The 23,341-nt window shown below is 37.6% G+C and overlaps 1 protein-coding gene across 2 annotated transcripts in view; it reads left to right on the plus strand.

Annotated features, from left to right (window-relative positions):
- UBE2R2 (ubiquitin conjugating enzyme E2 R2) overlaps positions 1-23,341 on the plus strand; it is a 94,434-nt gene that overhangs the window by 57,617 nt on the left and 13,476 nt on the right. Inside the window, exons 2-3 of one of the 2 annotated variants that reach the window (XM_006066694.4) lie at positions 9,715-9,801; positions 20,022-20,119. In XM_006066694.4, coding sequence (XP_006066756.1) covers positions 9,715-9,801; positions 20,022-20,119 — 185 coding nt within the window. The remainder of the gene's footprint in view (positions 1-9,714; positions 9,802-20,021; positions 20,120-23,341) is intronic. The other variant, XM_025281904.3, reaches the window with a different exon arrangement.

A 23,341-nucleotide genomic window follows, 5' to 3' on the forward strand; every position in this document is an offset into this window, starting at 1 on the left:
GGTTTTCCCTACTTCAATTTAAGTCTGAATTTGGCAACAAGGAGTTCATGATCTGAGCCGCAGTCAGCTCCTGGTCTTGTTTTTGCTGACATATAGAGCTTCTCCATCTTTGGCTGCAAAGAATATAATCAGTCTGATTTCGGTGTTGACCATCTGGTGATGTCCATGAGTAGAGTCTTCTCTTGTGTTGGAAGAGGGTGTTTGCTAGGACCAGTGCATTTTCTTGGTAAAACTCTATATTAGCCTTTGCCCTGCTTCATTCCTTATTCCAAGGCCAAATTTGCCTGTTACTCCAGGTGTTTCTTGACTTCGTACTTTTGCATTCCAGTCCCCTATAATGAAGAGAACATCTTTTTTGTGTGTTAGTTCTAAAAGGTCTTGTAGGTCTTCATAGAACCGTTCAGCTTCAGCTTCTTCAGTGTTACTGGTTGGGGCATAGGCTTGGATTACTGTGATATTGAATGGTTTGCCTTGGAAACGAACAGAGATCATTCTGTCGTTTTTGAGATTGCATCCAAGTACTGCATTTGGGACTCTTGTTGACTACGATGGCTGCTCCATTTCTTCTGAGGGATTCCTGCCCGCAGTAGTATATATAATGGTCATCTGAGTTAAATTCACCCATTCGAGTCCATTTTAGTTCGCTGATTCCTAGAATGTCGACATTCACTCTTGCCATCTCTTGTTTGACCACTTCCAGTTTGCTTTGAAAATTGAAAAGCAGAGACATTACGTTGCCAACAAAGGTCCATCTAGTCAAGGCTATGGTTTTTCCTGTGGTCGTGTATGGATGTGAGAGTTGGACTGTGAAGAAGGCTGAGCGCCAAAGAATTGATGCTTTTGAACTGTGGTGTTGGAAAAGACTCTTGAGAGTCCCTTGGACTGCAAGGAGATCCAACCAGTCCATTCTGAAGGAGATCAGCCCTGGGATTTCTTTGGAAGGAATGATGCTAAAGCTGAAACTCCAGTACTTTGGCCACCTCATGCGAAGAGTTGACTCATTGGAAAAGACTCTGATGCTGGGAGGGATTGGGGGCAGGAGGAGAAGGGGACGACAGAGGATGAGATGGCTGGATGGCATCACTGACTCAATGGACGTGAGTCTGAGTGAACTCGGGGAGTTGGTGATGGACAGGGAGGCCTGGTGTTCGGTGTTCTGTGATTCATGGGGTCGCAAAGAGTCGGACACGACTGAGCGACTGAACTGAACTGATAAACTTTATTTTATTCATGAGGAAATTGGAGACACAAATAACTTACTTCGAAAAACACCTAGTAAGTGGGAGAGCCAGGATTCAAACCCGGGTGGTCTAGCTTCTTGAGCAGATGTTCTTTACTATTCTTCCATGCTGTTGCATTGGTGAATTTCATACATTCTTTATAAATATTCATACTGCCATACTTAGTTACTCTGGAAGAATTTCTTTTAATATAGTAGTAGTCTAGGAAAACATTTTGGGGGACCTCAAGATTTTGACTAACAGTACTAAATTTTATAATTTTTAGAAAGGATAATCTAATTTCTCATAGAAATATTATGATAAGGAGGCTAGATTTTCAAGCACCAGAGTTCCAGTCTTTTATAAAAATTTTTATAATCCTGTTTTATTCAAACATGCATTATATAACTGAGTGTGTGCTGTGTGCGCTTAGTTGCTCAGTCGTGTCTGACTCCTTGTGACCCCATGGACTACAGCCTTCCAGGCTCTTCTGTCCTTGGGAATTATCCAGGCAGGAATACTAGAGTGGGTTGATACGCCTTCCTCCAGGAGATCTTTCCAACCCAGGGATTGAACCCAGATCTCCCACATTGCAGGTGGTTTCTTTACTGTCTGAGTCACCAGGGAACCCCATATAACTATATAATAAATACTAAAGCTTTCTAAAGTATATACAGATCTGGGAGATGAAACAGATAAAATGAAAAAGAAAAGAAACCACTTCTAACTTATGTCTCTTTTATCCCATTCAATTCATCTTTTACAGTGCTGTCCTAGAGTCATTTTTCTAGAATACACATCTGGCCTTTTCTCTCTGTATGTATGGAAACCAACTGCAGTATTCTTGCCTGGAAAATTCGATGGACAGAGGAGCCTGGCAGACTATGCCCATAGGGTCGCATAGAGTCAGACACGATTGAATTACTGAGCATGCGTGTACAGCTTTCCCCTGAAACCCCTAAACATGGCCTCAGCCTGCCTTCATCCAGTCTCCTGTAGTCAGTCCACCAGCATCTCACTGCTGCACCTGCGGCTCCTCCTTCTGTGCATCAGTGCCTTCTTGCTGTTTCCTCTGCTCTCATCCACTCAGGGAATTCCTTAAGACAACACCTAGCCATAGTACCAGTATGTTGTAGGCTTTCAAAGTATACAGTTTATTGGATTTTTTAAAATTCACAAGGTCATACAGCCATCATCACCATCTAACTCCAGTTTATTTCATCAACTCCAAAAGAAATCTCATATCCATTAGCAGTCAGGCTCAATTCTACCCTACCACCCATAACTGCCTTTTATTATTCCTGGATACACTTCAGAATACTGTATTGCATTTAGTTGTCATGTCTTCTTTATAGTTTCCTCCAGTATTTGATGATTTCTCCGTCTTTCTTTGTTTTTCATGACAGTTTTGAAAAGAACTGGTCAGATATTTTGTAGGATGTCCCTCCATTTGGGTTTGTTTAATGTTTTTCTCATGATTAGAAGGGTTCTGGGTTTTGGGGTAAGAGCATCACCAAGATGGGCTGCATTTCTCATCACATCTTATCAGGAGGTCATGATTTCAATGACTTGACACTAGTGATGTTAATCTTATTCACTTGATTAAGGTGTTTTCTGCCAGGTTTCTCTACTGTAAAGTTAGTATTTCTTCCTTGCCCTACTCTATTCCTAGAAAGTGAGTCATTCAGTCCAGCCCACACTCCAGGGGGAGGGGAACTAAACTCCACCTCCTTAATGGGATATACCTATATATATTATCTGGAGTGCTGCTGTAAGAAAGATTTGTCCCTTCCCTAATATTTTTTCACTCAATAATTTATACCAGCATGCACTCATTTATATTTATTTTTTACCTTGGTTTATCACCCAGTACTATAAATTGCTTTACATTTGGCCAGTAGGGGCTCTTTCAGGTTGGCTTCTATGGTGTTTGTTTTTGCTTTTTGTTTGGCATGCCTCCACTGTTAACATTTCCTTACTTTCAGGCACTGTAAGATGCTCCATGCTCATGCTGTATTTCACTCTCCCAGATCTAGTATCAAGTATTCCTCCAAATAGCCTTGATTCTTTTTATTAGAAAATGGTATTTTAGGAACTGCGTATTCTTGTTGCTATTAGGTTGTGACTGCATTTGGACTCCAGGTTCATTTATTTTTGGCTGTGCTGGGCTTTCTCACCTTGCGGCAAGCAGGGACTATTCTCTAATTGAGATGCACAGACTTCTTGTGGCAGTGACTTCTCTCATTGCAGAGCACGGGCTCTAGTAGTTGTGGCGCACGGTCTTATTTGGGGCTTCCCAGGTGGCACTAATGGTAAAGAATCTGCCTGCCAGTGCAGGAGTCATGGGTTCAATCCCTGGGTCAGGAAGATGGCCTGGAGAAGGAAATGGCAACCCACTTCAGTATTCTTGCCAGGAGAATCCCATGGACAGAGGATCCTGGCAGGCTGCAGTCCATGGAGTCACAAAGAGTTGGATACAACTGAGCACAGCACAGTACAGCACAGGCTTACTTGCCCTGCAGCATGTGGGATCTACCTGGACTGGGGATTGAACTGGTGTCCCCTGCATTACAAATAATGGCAGATTCTTAAACCACTGGGCCACCAGGAAACCCCCCCAGGAAACCTGCCCCCTTTTTAAAAATAAGCAGCTTTTTTTGTGATTTTAATGTACATATACTGTTCACCCATTTAAAGTACACAATTCAGCTGTTTCTAGTATATTCATAAAATTTTGCAACCATAACCATAAACAATTTTAGAGCATTTTCCTCATCCCAAAAGTTCATGCGTCTATTTCCTCCCAGTTTACCCTAGGCAACCACTAATCTCTCGTTTCATAAATATGTGGTCTTTTGTGACTGTCTTACTTCATAGCTAATGTTTTTGTGGTTCATCTACATTGTAGTATGTGTCAGTACTTCATTCCTCTTTTCCCCTGCAGGGAAGCTGAGTCCTAACAACTGGACCACCAGGGAACTTCTGTACATCATTCCTTTTAATTGTCATATAATATTCTAGTGTATGGATATATAATGCCTTTGTACATTCATTCCTCAGGTAATGGACACTTGGGGTTGTTCTACATTTTGTCTGTTATGCTGCTATGTACATTTCTGTACAAGTTCTTATGTAGTTCATTTCTTGGTCATATACCTGGTAGCGGACTTGCTATGGCACAAGTTTATTCTTTCAAGGAACTGCTAGATTGTTTTTCAAAGTGCTGCATTAGCAGAATCCTCTGGTGTATGTAAAAGGATTTAACTTCACTCCTTTGCATGTGGATATCTAGTTGTCTCAGCATAATTTGTTGACAAGGCCTTTTCCCCATTGAATTGTCCTTATGTTAATACCAAACTGTCTTGATCACTATAGATGTGTAGTATACTGGAGTTGGGAAGTATGAGTTCTCTCACTTTGTTCTTCTTTTTCAAGATTGTGTTAGCTATTCTGGATCCCCCAAGTACCAATTTTGCCATTTCTGTAAAGGAGGTAGTGAAAAAGTTGACTTAAAATTCAACATTGAAAAAATTAAGATCATGGCATCCAGTCCCATCACTTCATGGCAAATAGATAATAGATGGGGAAACAATGGAAACAGTGACAGACTTTATTTTCTTGGGCTCCAGCATCACTGCAGATGGTGACTGTAGCCATGAAATTAAAAGATGTGCTTGCTCCTTGAAAGAGAGGCTGTGACCAACCTAGATAGCATATAAAAAGCAGAGACATTACTTTGCTGACAAAGGTCCGCCTAGTCAAAGCTATGGTTTTTCCAGTAGTCACATATGGATGTGAGAGTTGGACTACAAAGAAAGCTGAGTGCTGAAGACTCGATGCTTTTGAACTGTGGTGCTGGAAAAGACTCTAGAGAGTCCCTTGGACTGCAAGAGATGAAACCAGTCAATCCCTAAAGGAAATCAACCCTGAATATTCATTGGAAGGACTGATTTTGAAGCTGAAACTCCAATACTTTGGCCACCTGATGTGACGAACTGACCCACTGGAAAAGACTCTGATGCTGGGAAAGATTGAAGACTAGAGAAGAAGGGATGACAGAGGATGAGATGGTTGGATGGCATCACTGACTTATTGGACATGAGTTTGAGCAAGCTCTGGGAGTTGGTGATGGACCGGAAGCCTAGTGTGCTGCAGTCCATGGGGTTGCAAATAGTCAGACACAACTGAGCAACTGAACTGAAAAGAAGGTAGCAGAGATTTCCATACAGTGATGTTGAATGTGTAGATCAACTTGGGCAGGATTACCATCTTAAGAATATTAAATCTTGCAATCCATGAACATGTGTATGTGTGTATTTGCTCAGGCGTCTCCAGCCCTTTGTGACCCCATGGACTGTAGCCCGCCAAGCTCCTCTGTCCATGGAATTTTCCAGGCAAGAATACTGGAGTGGGTTGCCATTTTCTTCTTTGAGGGAACTTCCCGACCCAGGCATCAAATTCATGTCTCTTGGGTCGCCTGCATTGGCAGGCAGATTCTTTATCACTGTGCCATCTGGGAACCTACATGAACATGGATATCTAATATTTACTTAAGTCTTTAATTTCTTTTAAAAATGTTTTGTACTTTTTAGAGTGTGAGTTTTGCACACATTTTTGTTAAAGATTTTTTTCTTTTTTATGTGAACCATTTTTAAAGTCTTTATTCTGGGTTTTTTGTTTGTTTTTTGTTTTTAAGTAGTTTGGGTTTTTTGGCCATGAGGCACATGGGATCTTACCTCCTCCACCAGGGATTGAACCCACACCCCCTGCATTGGAGGGTGAAGTTTTAACCACTGGACTGCCAGGGAAGTCCCAAGTTTTATACTTCTTGTTATTAAATTCATTCCTAAGTATTTATTATTTTTGTTGCTATTATAAATAGAATTTTCTTAATTTGATTTTGTTCAGGGATGCTCTATAGAAATATAATTGATGCTGATATTATAAATTTCATCTTGCAGCTTTACTGATTTGCTATTCTAATATATTTAGTGGATTCTTTTGATTTTCCTGTATACAGGATTATGTAGTTTACAAATAGAAATAACTTTGCTTCTTACTTTCTAACCAAGATGCCTTTTATTTCATTTGCTTGCCAGTTGCCCTGGCTAGCATCTCCAATACAGTGTTAAATACACGTGATGAGAGTGGACATTCCTGTATAATTTCTGAAATTCCTTAACCATTAAGTATAATATTAGTTACAGTTTTGTTTACTAGATATCCTTTGTTAAAGCAAGGAATTTCCCTTGTATTTCTAGTTCGTTGGGTAATAAGTCATGAAGGGGTGTTGAAGTTTTGGAGTTATTTTCTATAATCAACATCATATAACTATACAGTTCAATTATTTATTGGTATACAAATTACTTCTTTGTGTTCTTTAGTAGATTTATAATTATTATGCTATGTATTTTTTTAATTTAATTTATTTATTTTTGGCTTTGATGGCTCTTCACATCCAAATCACATTGGGATTTTCTCTAGTTGTGGGGAGTGGGGACTACTCTCTAGTTGCTATGTGCATTGCAGTATCTTCTCTTGTTGTGGAGCACAGGCTCTAGGGCATGTTGCCTTCAATAGTTGGGGCCAGTGGGCTAAGTAGTTGTAGCTCCCAGGCTCTAGAGCACAGGCTCAATAGTTGTGGCATATAGACTTAATTTCTTCATGCTGTGTGGGATCTTCTCAGATCAGGGATCAAACTCATGTCTCCTGCATTGGCAGGCAGATTCTTTACCACTGAGCCACCAGGGAAGCCCTGTTTTTTAAATTGGGAGGAAAAAGTTATAAACAAAAGGAACATTTATTATATCTTCTGTATCTGTCCTGTACTTGTACTATATATTTATTTGTGCTCTTTCTTCATCTTGTTTCACATAGTAGTCAGTGTCCTTTCCTTTCAGCCTAAAGGACTCCCTTTAGTATTTCTTGCAGATGACGTCTGCTAGTCATCATCTGCTAGTTCTCAGTTTTTGTTTACCTAGGAATGTTTTAATTTGCCTGTTTGAGTTTTGAGGAATAGTTTTGCCGGATATAGAATTCTCAATTGACAGATTTTGTTCTTTGTGCTTTGAATGTTATTCCACTGCTGTCTGGCTTCCTAGTTTCTGGTGAGATAGCGTCTGTCAAGGGATTTCTGTTTGATGGATCGTTTCTTTCTTGCTGCTTTTAAGATTCATTCTTTAGTTTTAAACAGTTTGATTATGATATATAGATAGATAGATGTGTATCTCTGAGTTTTTCTCTTGGGAGTTTGTTGAGCTTTTGATTGTTAGAGTCATTGTTTTAATCAAATGTGGCAAATTTTTGGCCATTATTTCATTAAATGCTCTTTTTGCCTCTTTTGTTTCCTCTTCTGAGACTCTTAATATGTATATATTGATAAGCTGGTGTCCCATAGGTCTCTGTTAGTTGCTTTTTATTTCTCTTAACTCAGACTGGTTAATCTAAACAGAGCTTGCTTCAGTTTCACTGATTCTTTTTTCTGTTTCATCAAATCTGCTGTTCAGCCTATCTAGCAGATTTTTAAACTTTCAGTTACTGTATTTTGCACTTTGTGGTTTATATTTGGTTCTTTTCCTCCAAAGCTTTTTTTTTGCTTGTTTTTTACAGTTTCTTCATGCTGATATGCTGAAAGATTTTCCATATACATTTCCTTATTTCTTTAGCCACGGTTTCTTTTAATCTTTGGAATATATTTAATACAGCTGATTTAAAGTCTTTTTCTAATAAATAAAATATTTTGACCTTCCAGTTTCTGTTGGTTGCTGTTTTTACCCTTTGTATGTGCCATAACTTTCTTTTCATGTTTTGTAATATTTTGTTGAAAACTGGATGCTTAAATAATATATTGTGGCAACAGGATTTTGGTTGTTGTTGTTTGTTGTAGTTGCTTCCTTACGTAATGACTTTTCTGACCTAATTCTGAAATGTCTGTGTTCTTGGTTGTGTGTGGCCAGTAAAGTCTTCACTTGGTTAGCTTAGTGGTCACCCAGTGATTGGGCAGAAGTTTCCCTTATTAAATAAAATGCAATTATATTCCTGGAATCAACAGACCTCCTTGGGCATTTTAGAGGAGCTCTGTGTGCATTTTTTGGGGGCATGCCTTTAACACTCAGCTAGGTAGTTGCAAATTCAGTCTAGCCCTCACTTCCTGCTCGTGCAGATCTCAGGTTCACCAGAGATGCTAGTTGAAGGCATGTGCATAGCTGAGGCATATTCATGGCCCTATACATTGGCCTGATCTTCTAGTTAGAAATTGGTCAGAGATTTTCAGAGCCATACAGACATTTCATATCCCACCCTTTCCTATTAAAATAGTTGTTTAGTCTGTTTGACCTGCTGAGTCCCTGGTGGCTCAGATGGTAAAGAATGCACCTGCAATGTAGGAGACCTGGGTTTGATCCCTGGGTTGGGACGATCTTCTGGAGATCTTTTAACTAGAGCAAGTTAAAATACCACAGAGTTTACTATGAAAACCAGTTCAGCTATTTTCCTTGAATAGATCCTCCCTGAATTGCTACAAGCCTCACATGATTTTCTAGATTTTGAAGAAGTTGATTCTTACAATTTTTGCTATTTTTCTCATTGCTTTTATTGAAGACAGAAGTTTTGAGCATCCTAACTGCCATTTTCACTGCTGTCCTCAGCTTTACTCTCAGCTTGTCCTTTCATTCCCGTCCTCATTCCCTTTTACTGGTACGGTTAGATGAGACTTTGTTTGGATTTACTCATATTTGAAATGTGGGATTCTACTGAGGACATTCACTGTGACTGTATTTACAATAGCAAAAGAGTGCAAAACCACCAATATGTTCCAAAATAAGGAAATAGGTTTTTTAAAATGGTTCATCTATATATCCATATGATAGAAACATCTTGCAAATACTAACGATCATAATGATATGTACAGATGTATGTATGTATGTATGTACATACAGATGGAAAGAAACAGTATAAACACAATAATTGATATAATTATGATATAATACAGATGGAAAGAAACAGTATAAACACAATAATTGAAAATAAGCTTTGTAAAGAGATAAGCATACTTGAGCATGAAAAACTCCTGGAAGAGCCGTATCAAAATAATAGCATTTGTTACTCCTTGGTGGTAGTTAAATGGTGTTAAGTAAAAGAAATTATCTTTGTTCTATATTATACCATAGGTCATATTAATTATTAATATAAAATGCAGCCATTAATGTGACACATATTAAACTTTTTCATTCATGTTTATTCAATTAAAAATTATATAACTGTTGAGCATTGGCAATTTAACACAAATTTTTGTAAATATTTAAGGAGATAGTTGTAAAAACATGCTAATAACCCTAGCATTGGGGCTAACAAAATATATATGAACTATTTTAATCTCCAGAGTTTATGGTGTAGAAAGATGTTCAGTTTCATTGGAGTATATTAGGGTGAATTGTTAGGCAGATAAGTAACCTGTAGTCTTACTTATTAGCATTTCATTTTTTTTTCTTTTTAGGCGCATATTAAATTTCCTATTGACTACCCATATTCACCACCTACCTTCAGATTCTTGACCAAAATGTGGCACCCCAACATTTATGAGGTAAGAGATGTCTATCATGAATTTCTTTGAAGATTTGATTTTTTGATACTGTCCTTTAAAATACCTCCATAGCTCAGTATACTGTGGCAACAAAGAACTATTTGTGGCTTTTATTATACCAGTGTATATTATGGTTGGGGCTTTCCAGGTGTCTCAGTGGTAAAGAATCCTCCTGCCAGGACAGGGGACTCAGGAGCCACAAGTTCGATCTCTGGGTTGGGAAGTTCCCCTGCAGTAGGAAATGGCAATCCACTCCAGTATTCCTGCCTGGAGAATTCCATGGACAGAGGAACCTGCCGGTCTACTGTCCATGGGGTTGCAAAGAGCTGGACATGACTGAGCACACACTGTTCCATATTACGGTTAATTTAAGATTGAGACTTTAAACCTTTGCTGCTCATTGTTAAGATTATAATTCCTATGTGTTAGCATTTACATTTTTTAAAATTTAGTAAAGTTATACAAATTTATTTGTGTACCTGTTCCCTAGCTTCACAGACTCTAGCTTCACGATTTATCACTTTGATCAGAGATTCAGCTTGTGGGCGAAGGGAGTGGGAATCATTTGTACTGGTCTCCTTTAAGGAATTGCTGCATACCAGTTGAATCTCTTCTGAAATAAATTCAAGGTTAGGGTCTTCTGTTGGACAAGTGCACATGCCTGGGAAAACAATTTCTAGCTTTTTTGATGAAATGTACTTAGCTTTGTGCTAAGTTTTAAGGATCCTGAAATGATTCCTTATGTTTCTTGGGGTATATGTCAAGGCCCACTGATAAATCCTTTGAGTTTACTCCTTTACCATTCTGTAGTCTGTTTCATTACAGTAGGGCTCTGAAGTTGTAGCTGAGGCCCAAGCATTAAATTTGTTTTTTAAAATTTGCAACTTTAGTAATATAGTTTTGGGGGTTTTTTTTTGGTCACGTGTATATTGGCAAGCTCCTGTGCTCCAGATATAGAGCTATAAGGCCTTTATTTATTCTATAGTGCTGAATTTTGGATCTCAGTCTATATAAAGAACACCTTGGAGCAGCATTATTGTTTTTCACAATCTGCTTTTTTCTGTAAGTCATTATCTTCATTTTTCTTTTCTTAAAACAGGACAAAGAGTGCTCAAAAGGTGATAGATTGTAGCATTTCCAGAAATAAGCTCCTAGAATATTGTTTTCTTTAGTATCTTTAGTATTTGACATAACCATAATACAAACAACATTGAATGTGTTTTACCATTCTGTATAACAAAGTTATCCTGTTGTAGGAGAGAGACTATAGAAACATTTCACTCACTGTTTCATAAGTTAAAACTGAGTTCAGTTAATACTGAAATATTTTTGTATCTGTCTCCATTTTAATAATAAGAAATTCTTGCCTTCAAAACTAGGTGGTATATATAGGTTTTAGATAATAAAAGAGAAATGAAAACAACATTGAATGTGTCATACTGTTCTATGTAACAAATATACACCTTGTCTTGCCACTGAGAATGCATTCATGTTAGAGCCATACACTTGCCTGTTTCCATCTCATTTATCTAATTCTCAAACTTTTGTCAAAAAAGAAAAAAAAGCATGATAAAGGAACCAAAGCTTTTTCAGAAGAAAGTGTAGGTAGATATAGTCCCCTTTCCATTGCTTTTTCACCACTTAGGTAGGCAATCTGGAGAAGGCAATAGCACCCCACTCCAGTACTCTTGCCTAGAAAATCCCATGGATGGAGGAGCTTGGTAAGCTGCAGTCTATGGGGTCGCTAAGAGTCGGACCTGACTGAGCGACTTCACTTTCATTTTTCACTTTCATGCATTGGAGAAGGAAATGGTAACCCACTCCAGTATTCTTGCCTGGAGAATCCCAGGGACGGGGGAGCCTGGTGGGCCGCCGTCTATGGGGTCACACAGAGTCGGACACGACTGAAGCGACTTAGCAGCAGCAGCAGCAGGTAGGCAGTCTAGTTCTGTCTCTTTAAGATTTAGCATTGGATCATTATTTTTAGAAATATTTTTCATATTCATAAAAATTTTAGCAGTAAAATAATATATGCATATCTTACGAATATGCAGTTGTTTACCATGCCGTATAAGTTGTTTGTAAACAAGTGTTAGGATAGTTAAGTATTAAATTTGATGTAATCAAATGAGTCACAAGAGACTTTCCTCACATTCGTTAATTTACTTTGCTACATTCTGGAAAGGTATCAGAATTGAACTTGGGGACCCAAGTATGTATTTGTGATTTTAGACATTAGGGCTCATGGTTCTTAGCCAAAGGGATGGTATATTCTTGGAGATTGCTCTCTACTCATCTATCTGTGTTGTCACCTAGAAACACAACAGACCTCATTGTCAAATTGTTCTAGTCACCAAATTGTTTACTACAGAATTATTTTTAATAGAACTGGGGTTGAAATGGAATAGTGACAACAATATCAACAGCAACAAAACAATACTAAAGCAAAAGCCTACTCAAATGCTAAAATATATGAATTGATGAGTTTTTTATGTATCAACTTTGTGAGCATTAAAAATATCGTAAGGACTATTTTTGGTAGAAAATAGTTTATCAAGTTTTTAAAAACTAGAGCTTTGGTACAGTTTTGTTAAATACATTCACAGATATTACTGTAGCCCCCAAATTTATAAATAAACTGCTGTGTTATCAATTGCAACATTTCTTTTATCATTGCCACATTTTTGAAATTTATGAATACCAAGGGGAAACTTGGAGAACAAAAGAAATTTAATATGAACTTGTCATCAATGACCATGCTGCACAGTTGACTCCTTTTTACTTTATGTAGTATGTTGAGTGATCTCAATAACAGTTTGCCTGGTTACATGTGTTGTGTGTGTTCAGAAGTAGATAACCAGTGAAGCCCATTTGCTTCACAAATCATGTATTCAAATGAAGTTTTTGTACACAAACTCTTCAGTATGAACTTCACAGCTATGGCAACTCAAAATCTCACTGCTCTTTGTATTTATTATTCATTTTACTTCTCAGAACTGCCTTTCTCAAAGCTTAGAACTTCTCCTTCCCCCCTCCTTTTTTTTTTTTTTTTTTTAAGATATATTTATTTTTGGCCGTGGTGGGTCTTTGTTGTTGCACATAGGCTTTCTCTAGTTGCAACAGGCAGTGGCTACTTTTTGTTGTGATGCTCAGGCTCCTGACTGGAGTGGCTTCTCGAGCTTCAGTAGTTGTGGCTTGCAGGCTCTAGTGCACGGGCTCAGTAGTTGCGGTTTATGGGCTTAGTTGCTTCACAGCATGTGGAATTTTCCCGGCCTGGGGATCAAACCCTTGTCACCTCCTCATAACTTGCAAATATTTCCTCTCATATGTATCGATTGTTTTTTTTCCCATTTTCTTTGATAATGTCCTTTGCACAAAAGTGCTTAATTTTGATGGAGAGATCTAGTTTATCTTGTTTATGTATGCTTTGGGTGTCATACCTAAAAGTCCATTGCTAAATCCAAAGTCATGAAGATTTTAAACACACACATAGACAGAAACAGACACACTTTTATAAAAAGACTTTATGATTTAGGCTCTTGGATCTTTGTTCCATTTTGAGTTAATTTTGTATATGGTATGAGGTAGGAGTTCAACTTCATTCTTTTGGAAATCCAGTCCCAGCATCATTTGCTAAAGAGACTGTTCTTTCCCCATTGGATGAGCTTACCATCTTATCAGAAATCAATTGGCCATGTTGTATGAATCTGTGTAGACTCTCATTTCTGTTGCCTTGATCTATATATCTGTCATGCCAATCCTAAACTGTCTTATTCTCTGTAGCTCTATAGTAAGTTTTGAACTCAGGAAGTATGAATCCTTCAACTTTATTATTATTTTCCAAGATTGTTTTGGCTTTTGTGAGTCCCTTAAATTTCCTTATAAATTTTATGGGCAGTTTGTCAGTTTCTACAAAAAGGGAAGCTAGGGTTTTGATTGGGATTGGATTGAATCTGTAGATCATACTGGGGAATATTGCCAACATTGTCTTCCTACCCATGAATATAGACTGTTTTTCTTTTTTTTTTAAGGTCGTCTTTAATTTCTTTGAGTAGTGTTTTGTAATTTTCTTTGTACAGGACTTTCACCTCCCTGGTTAGATTTATTGCTAGATATTTTATTCTTTTAGAGGCCATTGTAAATGGAATTTTTTGCTTAACTTGTTTTTTAGATTGTTCATCACCAGTGTATAAAAATGAAACTGATTTAAAATTTTTTGTTTTATTTATTTTTGCCATGCTACAAGGCTTGTGAGATCTTAGTTCCCTTACCAGGGATTGAACCCGGGTCCTGGGCAGTGAAAGTGCAGAGGCCTAACCTTTGTCCATGGGATTTTTCAGGCAAGAGTACTGGAGTGGGTTGCCACGCCCTCCTCCAGAGATGCCACCACTGGAATTTCAAAAATCCCAAAATGAACTGATTTGAGTGTTGATCTTGTATCCTGCAACTTTGTTGAATTGATTATCTCTAGTAGTTTTCTTGTGAGTTCTTTGGAATTTTCTTTGACTTTTACAATAGAAATGGATTTACTTCTTCCTTTTCAATTTGTACACTTTCAGAATTTTTCTTACTTGCTCTGGCTACTACTTCCAGTGCATTGTAAATAGCAGTGGTAAAAGTGGGTGCCCTTTGTCTTATTTCTGATCTTAGGAAAGTTTTCACCATTGAGGATGTTAGCTGTGGGTTGGTTTTTTGTTTTCTTAAATTTATCTTCTTAATATAACTCCTTTTTACAGTTTTAAGATAGCTGGGAAGTATGGTTTTCTGAGTGTTTTTATTATGAGTAAGTGTTGGGTCTTGTCAAGTGCTTTGCCTGAATCAGTTGAGATACCCATCTTTTATTTTTTAATGGAAACAAGGGCATTTTCTTTATTCTTAACCATATTTTTATTCCAAGTTAAATCCAGCAGGTGAAACTGATTGCTCTCTTCCAGTGATCTGGGCTCAAAAGACAAACACAACTGCTGACGTCTTCATTGAATTCACTGATGATGAGACTTTTGCTGGAACTGTCCATCCTGCTGTTGCTCTTTTAGGGTGGTTGTAAAATTGCTGCTGTTGTTTAGTCACTGAGTTGTGTCCGACTCTTGCGACCCCATGGACTGTAGCCCTCCAGGCTCCTCTGTCCATGAGATTTTTCAGGCAAGAATACTGGAGTGAGTTACCATGCCCTCCTCCAGAGATGCTCATCTTTTGATATGTCATTTCTATGTACATATCTGTTTATATCATTTCACTACTCAGAAATTTTACTTAACACACACACTAAACTGTGAACAAAGTAACATATTCCTCTGTTCTATTTTTCATTCAAACTGTGTTCTTCACTCCTGTGGTAGGTAGAATAATGCTCCCACAGAGATGTCTGCATTGTAATCCCTGAAATCTGTGATATGCACCTTCACATGTTAAGAAGACTTAGGCTTGCTTATCAGGTGACCTTGAACTGAGATTATTCTGGATAATCTAGGTGGTCCCAGTGTAATCACAAGTTCCATTAAAGTAGGGGTCCCCAATCCCTGGGCCTTTTAGGAACCAGGCCACAGAGCAGGAGGTGGGTGAGCAAGCCCCCACGTGATGGGCAAGCAAGCCAAGCTTCATCTGTATTTACAGCTGTTCCCCATTGCTCACATTATTGCTCAAGCATTAGATTCTCATAGGAGTGCAAAGCCTACTGTGGTCGAGTCATTCCAAAATCACCCTTCACCCCCACCCCTTTGAAATTGAAGTCATTCAGTCATGTCCGACTCTTTGCAACCCCATGGACTTTAGCCTGCCAGGATCCTCTGCCCATGGGATTTTCCAGGCAAGAATACTGGAGTGGGTTGCCATTTCGTTCTCCAGGAGATCTTCCCAACCCAGGGATTGAACCCAGGTCTCTTGCATTGTAGGGAGACACTTTACCATCTGAGCCACCAGGGAAGCCTAAATATTTCTTTGAACCCCTTTTTTTGAGGGGGAGGGTGGCGGCAAGAATACTGGTGTGGGTTGCTATTCCCTTCTCCAGGAGATCTTCCCCACCCAGGGATTGAACCCGGGTTTCCTGCATTGTAGGCAGACGCTTTACCGTTGGAACCACCAGGGAAGTTTCCCCACCCCTGGTCATGGAAAATTGTCTTCCGCCAAACCAGTCCCACATGTCAAAAAAGTTGGGGACCACTGCCTTAAAGTGGCGGAGAAGACAATGGCACCCCACTCCAGTACTCTTGCCTGGCAAATCTCATGGACGGAGGAGCCTGGTAGGCTGCAGTCGGACACGACTGAGCGACTTCACTTTCACTTTTCACTTTCATGCATTGGAGAAGGAAATGGCAACCCACTCCAATGTTCTTGCCTGGAGAATCCCAGGGACAGGGGGAGCCTGGTGGGCTGCCGTCTATGGGGTCACACAGAGTCGGACACGACTGAAGTGACTTAGCAGCAGCAGCAGCCTTAAAGTGGAAGAGGTAGGGTAGGAAGAAAATCAGAGTGAGAAGGAGATGTGACTTTAGAAGAAAGGCTCCAAAAATGCAGCATTGCTTCCTTTTGAGGATTAGAGGAAGAGGGCCAAGAACAAAAGAATGTGGGTGGCCTTTAGAAGCCAGAAAGGGCAAGGAAAGGGATTCTTTCCTGGAGCCTCCAGTAAGGAATGTGTTGCTACCCACACAGTTGACTTTAACCCTGTGGAGAGCAGTGTCAAGCTTAGACCTACAAGACTGTAAAATAATAAATTGGTGTTATTTTCAGCCAATTTTGTGGTAATTGGTGTAATAGTACAAAATAAATATAACTACCCAAACATATTTCTAATGTTGATTTATTTTTTCAGGCAATCTCATGTCTAAATTTCCTTTAGGTTATTAAAATTGAAATCATTATTGAAAGCTTCTTCAACCTTTAAGCCTTTCATTTTTCTTCCAAAGCACCTCCTAGGTGTCCTCTCCAAATATGTCTAGTTTCTCTCTCCTCGTTTCTATAGTGTTGTTTTTTTTTTAACTTTTTCATGTTACTAACATTAATACAAAGTTTTGGAATATAGTATTTGACATTGATGTTATTGAAATTTTATTCTCCTTTTTAAAATGTTCTGTTATCTTGGTGTGTGTGTGCATGTATGTAAATTTGGGTTTATTTATAAGATTTATTTTACTTTATATGATTATATCTCTCTTTTTAAACATTTGAATCTTTTATTTTAAACCAATAGGCTACTACATCTTTCTCAGTCTTTTCTGTTAACAGTCTCTATTGCATATGAGAGAGTCCATGTGTGTTTTAACTTAGCACTTGTGAATTAGATCCTATAATTTAAATTTATGAACCAGAATATTATACATAGTGGTGAGTTCTTCTATCCATATACCAAGGGAGTTATATATAATTGTTAGGAGGCATGTATCAGTTTATATAAACCATACTTATTGAAGCCAGTCATTGATATTAAAGGTGATGATTATAGCTTCTCTGTAGACAGGTTATAGGCAGATTTTCTTTTTTTAAAAAATTGGGGTATATTTGCTTCACAATATTGTGTTAATTTCTGCTGCACAATGAAGTGAATCAGCTATATATAAACATATATTCCCTCCCTCTTGGACCTCCCTTCCTTTTTCCACACCCTCTACCCCCATCCCACCCATCTAGGTCGCCATAGAGCACCCGGCTAAGCTTCCTGCACTATTACAGCAGGTTCCCACTAGTGATCTATTTTACACATGGTAGGGTATCTATGTCAGTTCCAATCTCTCAATTCATTCCTCCCTTCCCCCACCCATGTTCACACATCCATTTTCTTCATCTGTCTCTGTTCCTGCCCTGCAAATATGTACAATTTTTCTACGTTCCACATATATGCATTAATATGTGGTATTTTTCTCTGACTTCATTCTTTGTGACAATCTCTAAATCCATCCACATCTCTACAAATGACCCAGTTTCATTCTTTTTTTATGACCAAATAATATTCCATTGTGTGTGTGTGTGTGTGTGTGTGTGTGTGTGTGTGTGTGTGTATATATGGTGGTGGTGTTTAGTCACTAAGTCATGTCTAACTCTTGCGACCTCATGGACCCACCAGATTCCTCTGTCCATGGGGTTTTTCAGGCAAGAATACTGGAGTGGGTTGCCATTTCCCTTTCCCGATCCAGGGATCAAACCGGTGTTTCCTACATTGACAAGTGGATTCTTTACCACTGAGCCACTTATATATATATATATATATATACACACCACATCTTTTTAAATCCATTTATCTGTTGATGGACATCTAGTTTGCTTGCATGTTGTGACTATTGTAAATAGTGTGCTGCAGTGAACATTGGGGTGCCTGTGTCTTTTTGAATTATGGTGTTCTCAGGGTATTTGCCCAGTAGTGGGGTTGCTGGGTCGTATGGTAGTTCTATTTTCAGTTTTTTTAAGGACCCTCCATACTGTTCTCTATAGTGGCTGTATCAATTTAGATTCCCACCAATTGTGCCAAAGTGTTCCCTTTTTCTCCACACCCTTTTTAGCATTTATTATTTGTAGATTTTTTGATGATGGTTGTTCTGACTGGTGTGAAGTGATACCTCATTGCAGTTTTGATCTGAATTTCTCTAATAATTAGTGATGTTGAGCATCTTTTCATGTGCCTCTTGGCCATTTGTATGTCTTTTTGAGAGAAATGTCTATTTAGGTCTTCTGCCCATTTTTTGATTGGGTTGTTTAGGGTTTGGTTTTCTTTTGATACTGAGCTACATGAGCTGTTTGTATATTTTGGAGTAATCCCTTGTCAGTTGCTTTGTTTGCATATATTTTCTCCCATTCTCAAGGTTGTCTTTTCATCTTGTTTATGGTTTCCTTTGCTCTGTGAAAGCTTTTAAGTTCAATTAGATTTGTTTAGTTTTTGTTTCATTATTCTAGGGAGTGGATACAAAAAAATCTTCCTGTGATTTGTATCAAAGAGTGTTCTTCCTATGTTTTCCTTTAAGAGTTTTATAGTGTACCATCTTACATTTAGGTCTATAATCCGTTTTGAGTTTATTTTTGTGAATGGTGTTAGTGTTCTAATTACATTCTTTTACATGTAGCTATCTGGTTTTTCCAGGGGCATTTACCGAAAAGACTGTCTTTGTTATATATTCTTATCTCCTTTGTCATAGATTACGTGACCCTGACCATAGGTACATGGGTTTATCTCTGGGCTTTCTCTCCTGTTCATTGATCTATAGGTCTATTTTTGTGCCAGTACCATACTGTCTTGATTACTGTAACCTTGTAGTATAGTCTGAAATCAGGGAGCCTGATTCCTCCAACTTCGCTTTTCTTTCTCAAAATTGCTTTGACTATTTGGGATCTATTTTGTTTCCATACAAATTGTAAAGTTTTTGTTTTAATTCTGTGAAAAATGCCATTGGTAATTTGATAGGGATTACATTGAATTTGTAAATTGTTTTAGGGTAGTATAATCATTTTCTCAGTATTGATTCTTTCTATCCAAGAACATGGTATATCTTTCCATCTGTTTGTGTTGTCTTTGATTTCTTTCATCAGTGTCTTCTTGTTTTCTGAGTACAGGTCTTTTGCCTCCTTAGGTAGGTTTATTTCTAGTTATTTTATTCTTTTTTGTTGCGATGGTAAACGGAATTGTTTTCTTAATTTCTCTTTCTGATCTTTCATTATTAGTGTTATAGGAATACAAGAGATTTCTGTGCATTAATTTTATATCCTGCAACTTTACCAAATTCATTGATTAGCTCTAGTAGTTTTCTGGTGGCATCTTTAGGATTTTCTATGTAGAGTATCATGTGATTTGCAAACAGTGACAATTTTACTTCTTCTTTTCCAATTTGGATTCCTTTTATTTATTTATTTTTTCTAATTGCTGTGGCTCGGGCTTCCAAAACTGTGTTGAATAATAGTGGCAAAGAGTGAACATTCTTGTCTTGTTCCTGATCTTAGAAGAAATGCTTTTAGTTCTTCACCAGTGAGAATGGTGTTTGCTGTAGGTTTGTCATATATGCTGTCTCCAGGCAGTTTTAGGCAAAAGTAAGAAAAGTATTTTGGAGATTGGTCAAAATGAATATTTGTAATATAAAAATGCTTAATTCTTCTTTATCATTGGATCTAAACATGAATAAAAAGGAGTTTACTTCCCAGCGGTAAGAAAACATGTTTTCTAGGAATAAAAGAAATTTCAGCAGAATTGTTTTTTTATATCATACTTTTGAGTATTTACTGAATGTGTTATTTATGTCTTGTAGAATGGAGATGTATGCATTTCAATTCTTCATCCACCTGTAGATGACCCACAGAGTGGAGAACTGCCCTCTGAAAGGTGGAATCCTACTCAAAATGTCAGGTAAGGAATTACATAAGGAATAATCTGGTTTCTAGGTGGCTCTTAACATTGGATATAATCTTTTAACAAGTACAAAAGAATCCTTTCTATATATGATTGCTTTGTTTTATGCTAGAGCTTTATGTAGCATGCATGCATCATTTTGAAGAGTTGTATTTATGGACTAATAATCCATATGTTGCTCATCTCTGTTCACTTTGGAAGAATTATTCTACTCTTAGTTCTTCTTCCTCTTGCATTATCTGAGTTCCACCCTGCTGCTTTAGATTTCATGACTTCTGTGTTTGAATTGGTTGCTTCTGTATTCTAGGACACTTACTACTTTTTGCTGAAAAGTCGTAGTCTTTACACTTTTTTTTTATCCATTCATCAGTTGATAGGACATTTCAGTTGTTTCCACTCATTGGCTATTATAAATAATGCTACTGTGAACGTTGTGTGCAAGTTGTTATGTGCACATATGTTTTCATTTCTTTGGAGTTATTCCTGGAAATGGAATTGTGGGGTCATAATTCAGTGTTTAACTTTTCAAGGAACTGCCATGTTTTCCAACATGCCTGCACTAAATTTTTAGTGCATTCCCACCAGCAGTGTGTGAGAATTCAAATTTCTCCAGATCTTTGCTAGCACTTGTTATTTTCCATGTTTCTTATTATAACTATCCCAGAAGGTTGACTGGGTATTCTTATTTTAGTTTTATCATCAGTGTGTTTCTTTTAAAATAACTTTTAAAAACTTATAATGATTTTAGACTATCAGAAAAATTATGAAGTACAGATAGTACCCATGTTCCCCACACCTGCCAGTTTTCTTTGTTACTAACATCTAACATTAGTTTGGCTCATGTATTACAATTAGTGAACTTGTAGTAGTACATTATGATTGATCAAAGTCCATATTCTTTCATGTTTCCTTAATTTTTACCTAATGTCATTTTTTCTGCTCTAAGATCCTACACATTATAGATAGCACATTACATTTAATAGATGTTTCTTCTTAGACAACTGCAACAGTTTCTTCAACTTTTCCTTGGTTTTGATGACCTTGACAATTTTGAAGGGTGTTTTATAGAATGTCCCCCAACTGGGATTTTGTTTGATGCTTTTTTCTGCTTATTATACTGGAGTTATGAGTGTTGGGAGAAATTAAGGTAAAGTACTTTTTCCTCCTGTCATATCAAGGGTACATACTATCAGCATGACTTATCACTCTTGATGGTAACATTCATCACCTGGCTGAGACTTGTTTTTAGTATTTCTCCACTGTAAAATTCCTCATTTCCTACTTTCTGTTCTGTATAAAGGAAGTTAAAGGTGCAGCCCACACTAAGGAGTGGGGAATTATATCCCCAGGAGGCTGGGATATCTGTTTAAGTCATTTCAGGTTCTTCTGTATAGGAAATTAATCTACTCTCCCAATTGTTAATCTTTTTTAATGATCTGGAAGCTAGTAATTCAATTAGAATCTCCATTTTTGTCAAAAGCAAAGAATTGGAAGCTTCCTGATGTATGCAAGCCTCTCTTACCTGTTTCTTCAAGTTATGTATTTGCTTCCCACTCTCTGTAATGAGTATACCTAAAAGACTGTTCAAGATATATGAGATACTTTTGATTATGCTAATTACTCACTAGGTACTTTGTTCTATCCAGTATACAGGATTGGGAAAAATGGGTATATTTTGGATTTCACCACATCTTGCAAGTATATTTTCTTAATCAGAAAAAAATGGCTTCCCTTTTTAATTCAACTAAATGTGTTGATACACCTCACCTTGACAAGCATCATGCCTATGAATAATTCTCAGATCAGGCATTAAGACTTGCCATAAGTTTATAATGTCTATGAAATAAAGAATCATTACACATTTCCTATACTTTCTGCTTTGCTTTAATGGGATTCTCCCTTGGGGTTGAAGCATTTCTCAACAGTATTCAGAGATGGAATTACTGAGTTTGTTTTAGTGCAGATGTAATTCCAGCAGCCCCAATCTATACATAACTGAGTGTATTATACTCCACCAATAGCAAAATACTCTTAAAAAAATCACTCTATGCTTTTAACAAAATTATTTATGAGGAAGGAAAAACATCTCTATTTGTAAATTTCTCTTTGTTTTGCACTTCTGATGTTTCATCCCCACTAGGCAAAGCACCATAGAAATACTTGGGATGTTTGGGAAATATGCATTTCTTGTGAAGGGCAATCCTGAAAAGGGAAGCTGGAAAGAACTGACGTGATATTTTATATTATCTCCAGGGTCGCATGTATATTAGTTTCAAGACCATTGCTTTACACAGGATCTTTTAGGATCATTAGGAAAATTAGTATATTTCTGCCTCATCCCCTCGTATCTAAGCATCATACCACTGTTAGCTGAGTATTTGTACCTTTAGCTCATACATACATTATTGAATTTTCAGCATCAAATAATACACTGACACTTGGATATAAAAGAAAAGGAAATCTTCTGCTTCCCCCTTCTAGCTTTTAAGTATTATTGTTTCTGTATTGTCAGGGTTATAAAACTTACAGTCTGTACTATACGGTGACATAATCCCAGTTTTTTAAATTCTTATTCCTGTTGTTAGATCAGATCACTATTAGCAGCTCATTATTTTACTTCCTTTGGTCTATTAATTGGCTGAAATTTGTTCATTAGTAATTTCTCAAGGGATTGGTCCTAGGAGCCGTATTTCATTCCCTGAATTCTCACACATGCAAAATACTATGTGCATGTGTATGTGTGTATATTAGAGTATACTAGTGTATTTGCCATTATATTTCAAATGACAGATTTTGACTAGATGTAAGATTTCAGGATCATGCTTTCTTTCCTTGAGGATATTATTGGCATTACTCTGTGGTTGCTGTGGAAAAGTTTGGCTACCCTTTTTCTCATCTCTTTCGAGAAAAGGATTTAAATATTTGGGAAGATTTGTTGAAAAATTGGACCAAAACTGCAGAGTTGTTCTTTAAGTGATTTTGGTGCTTGTTTTTCAGGGCTAGCTTTAACCCTAGACTAGAAGAAGGAGTTCTGAGGTGTTGGTGATTCTTGCTTTTGGAGGCTGAATGTTGAATTGGATGCTTCCCATACCACCCCACCCACCCTTTGAGAAAGCAAGCCTTCTTTCTTTCTCTTTTTTTTGTGTGGCTTAAACAGTAGAAATTTATTTTTTCACACTTTTGGACATGCACCACCCTTATGGCAGGAAGTGAAGAGGA

This window comes from Bubalus bubalis, chromosome 3, assembly GCF_019923935.1.
Source record: "Bubalus bubalis isolate 160015118507 breed Murrah chromosome 3, NDDB_SH_1, whole genome shotgun sequence".
Lineage (NCBI taxonomy): Eukaryota > Metazoa > Chordata > Mammalia > Artiodactyla > Bovidae > Bubalus > Bubalus bubalis.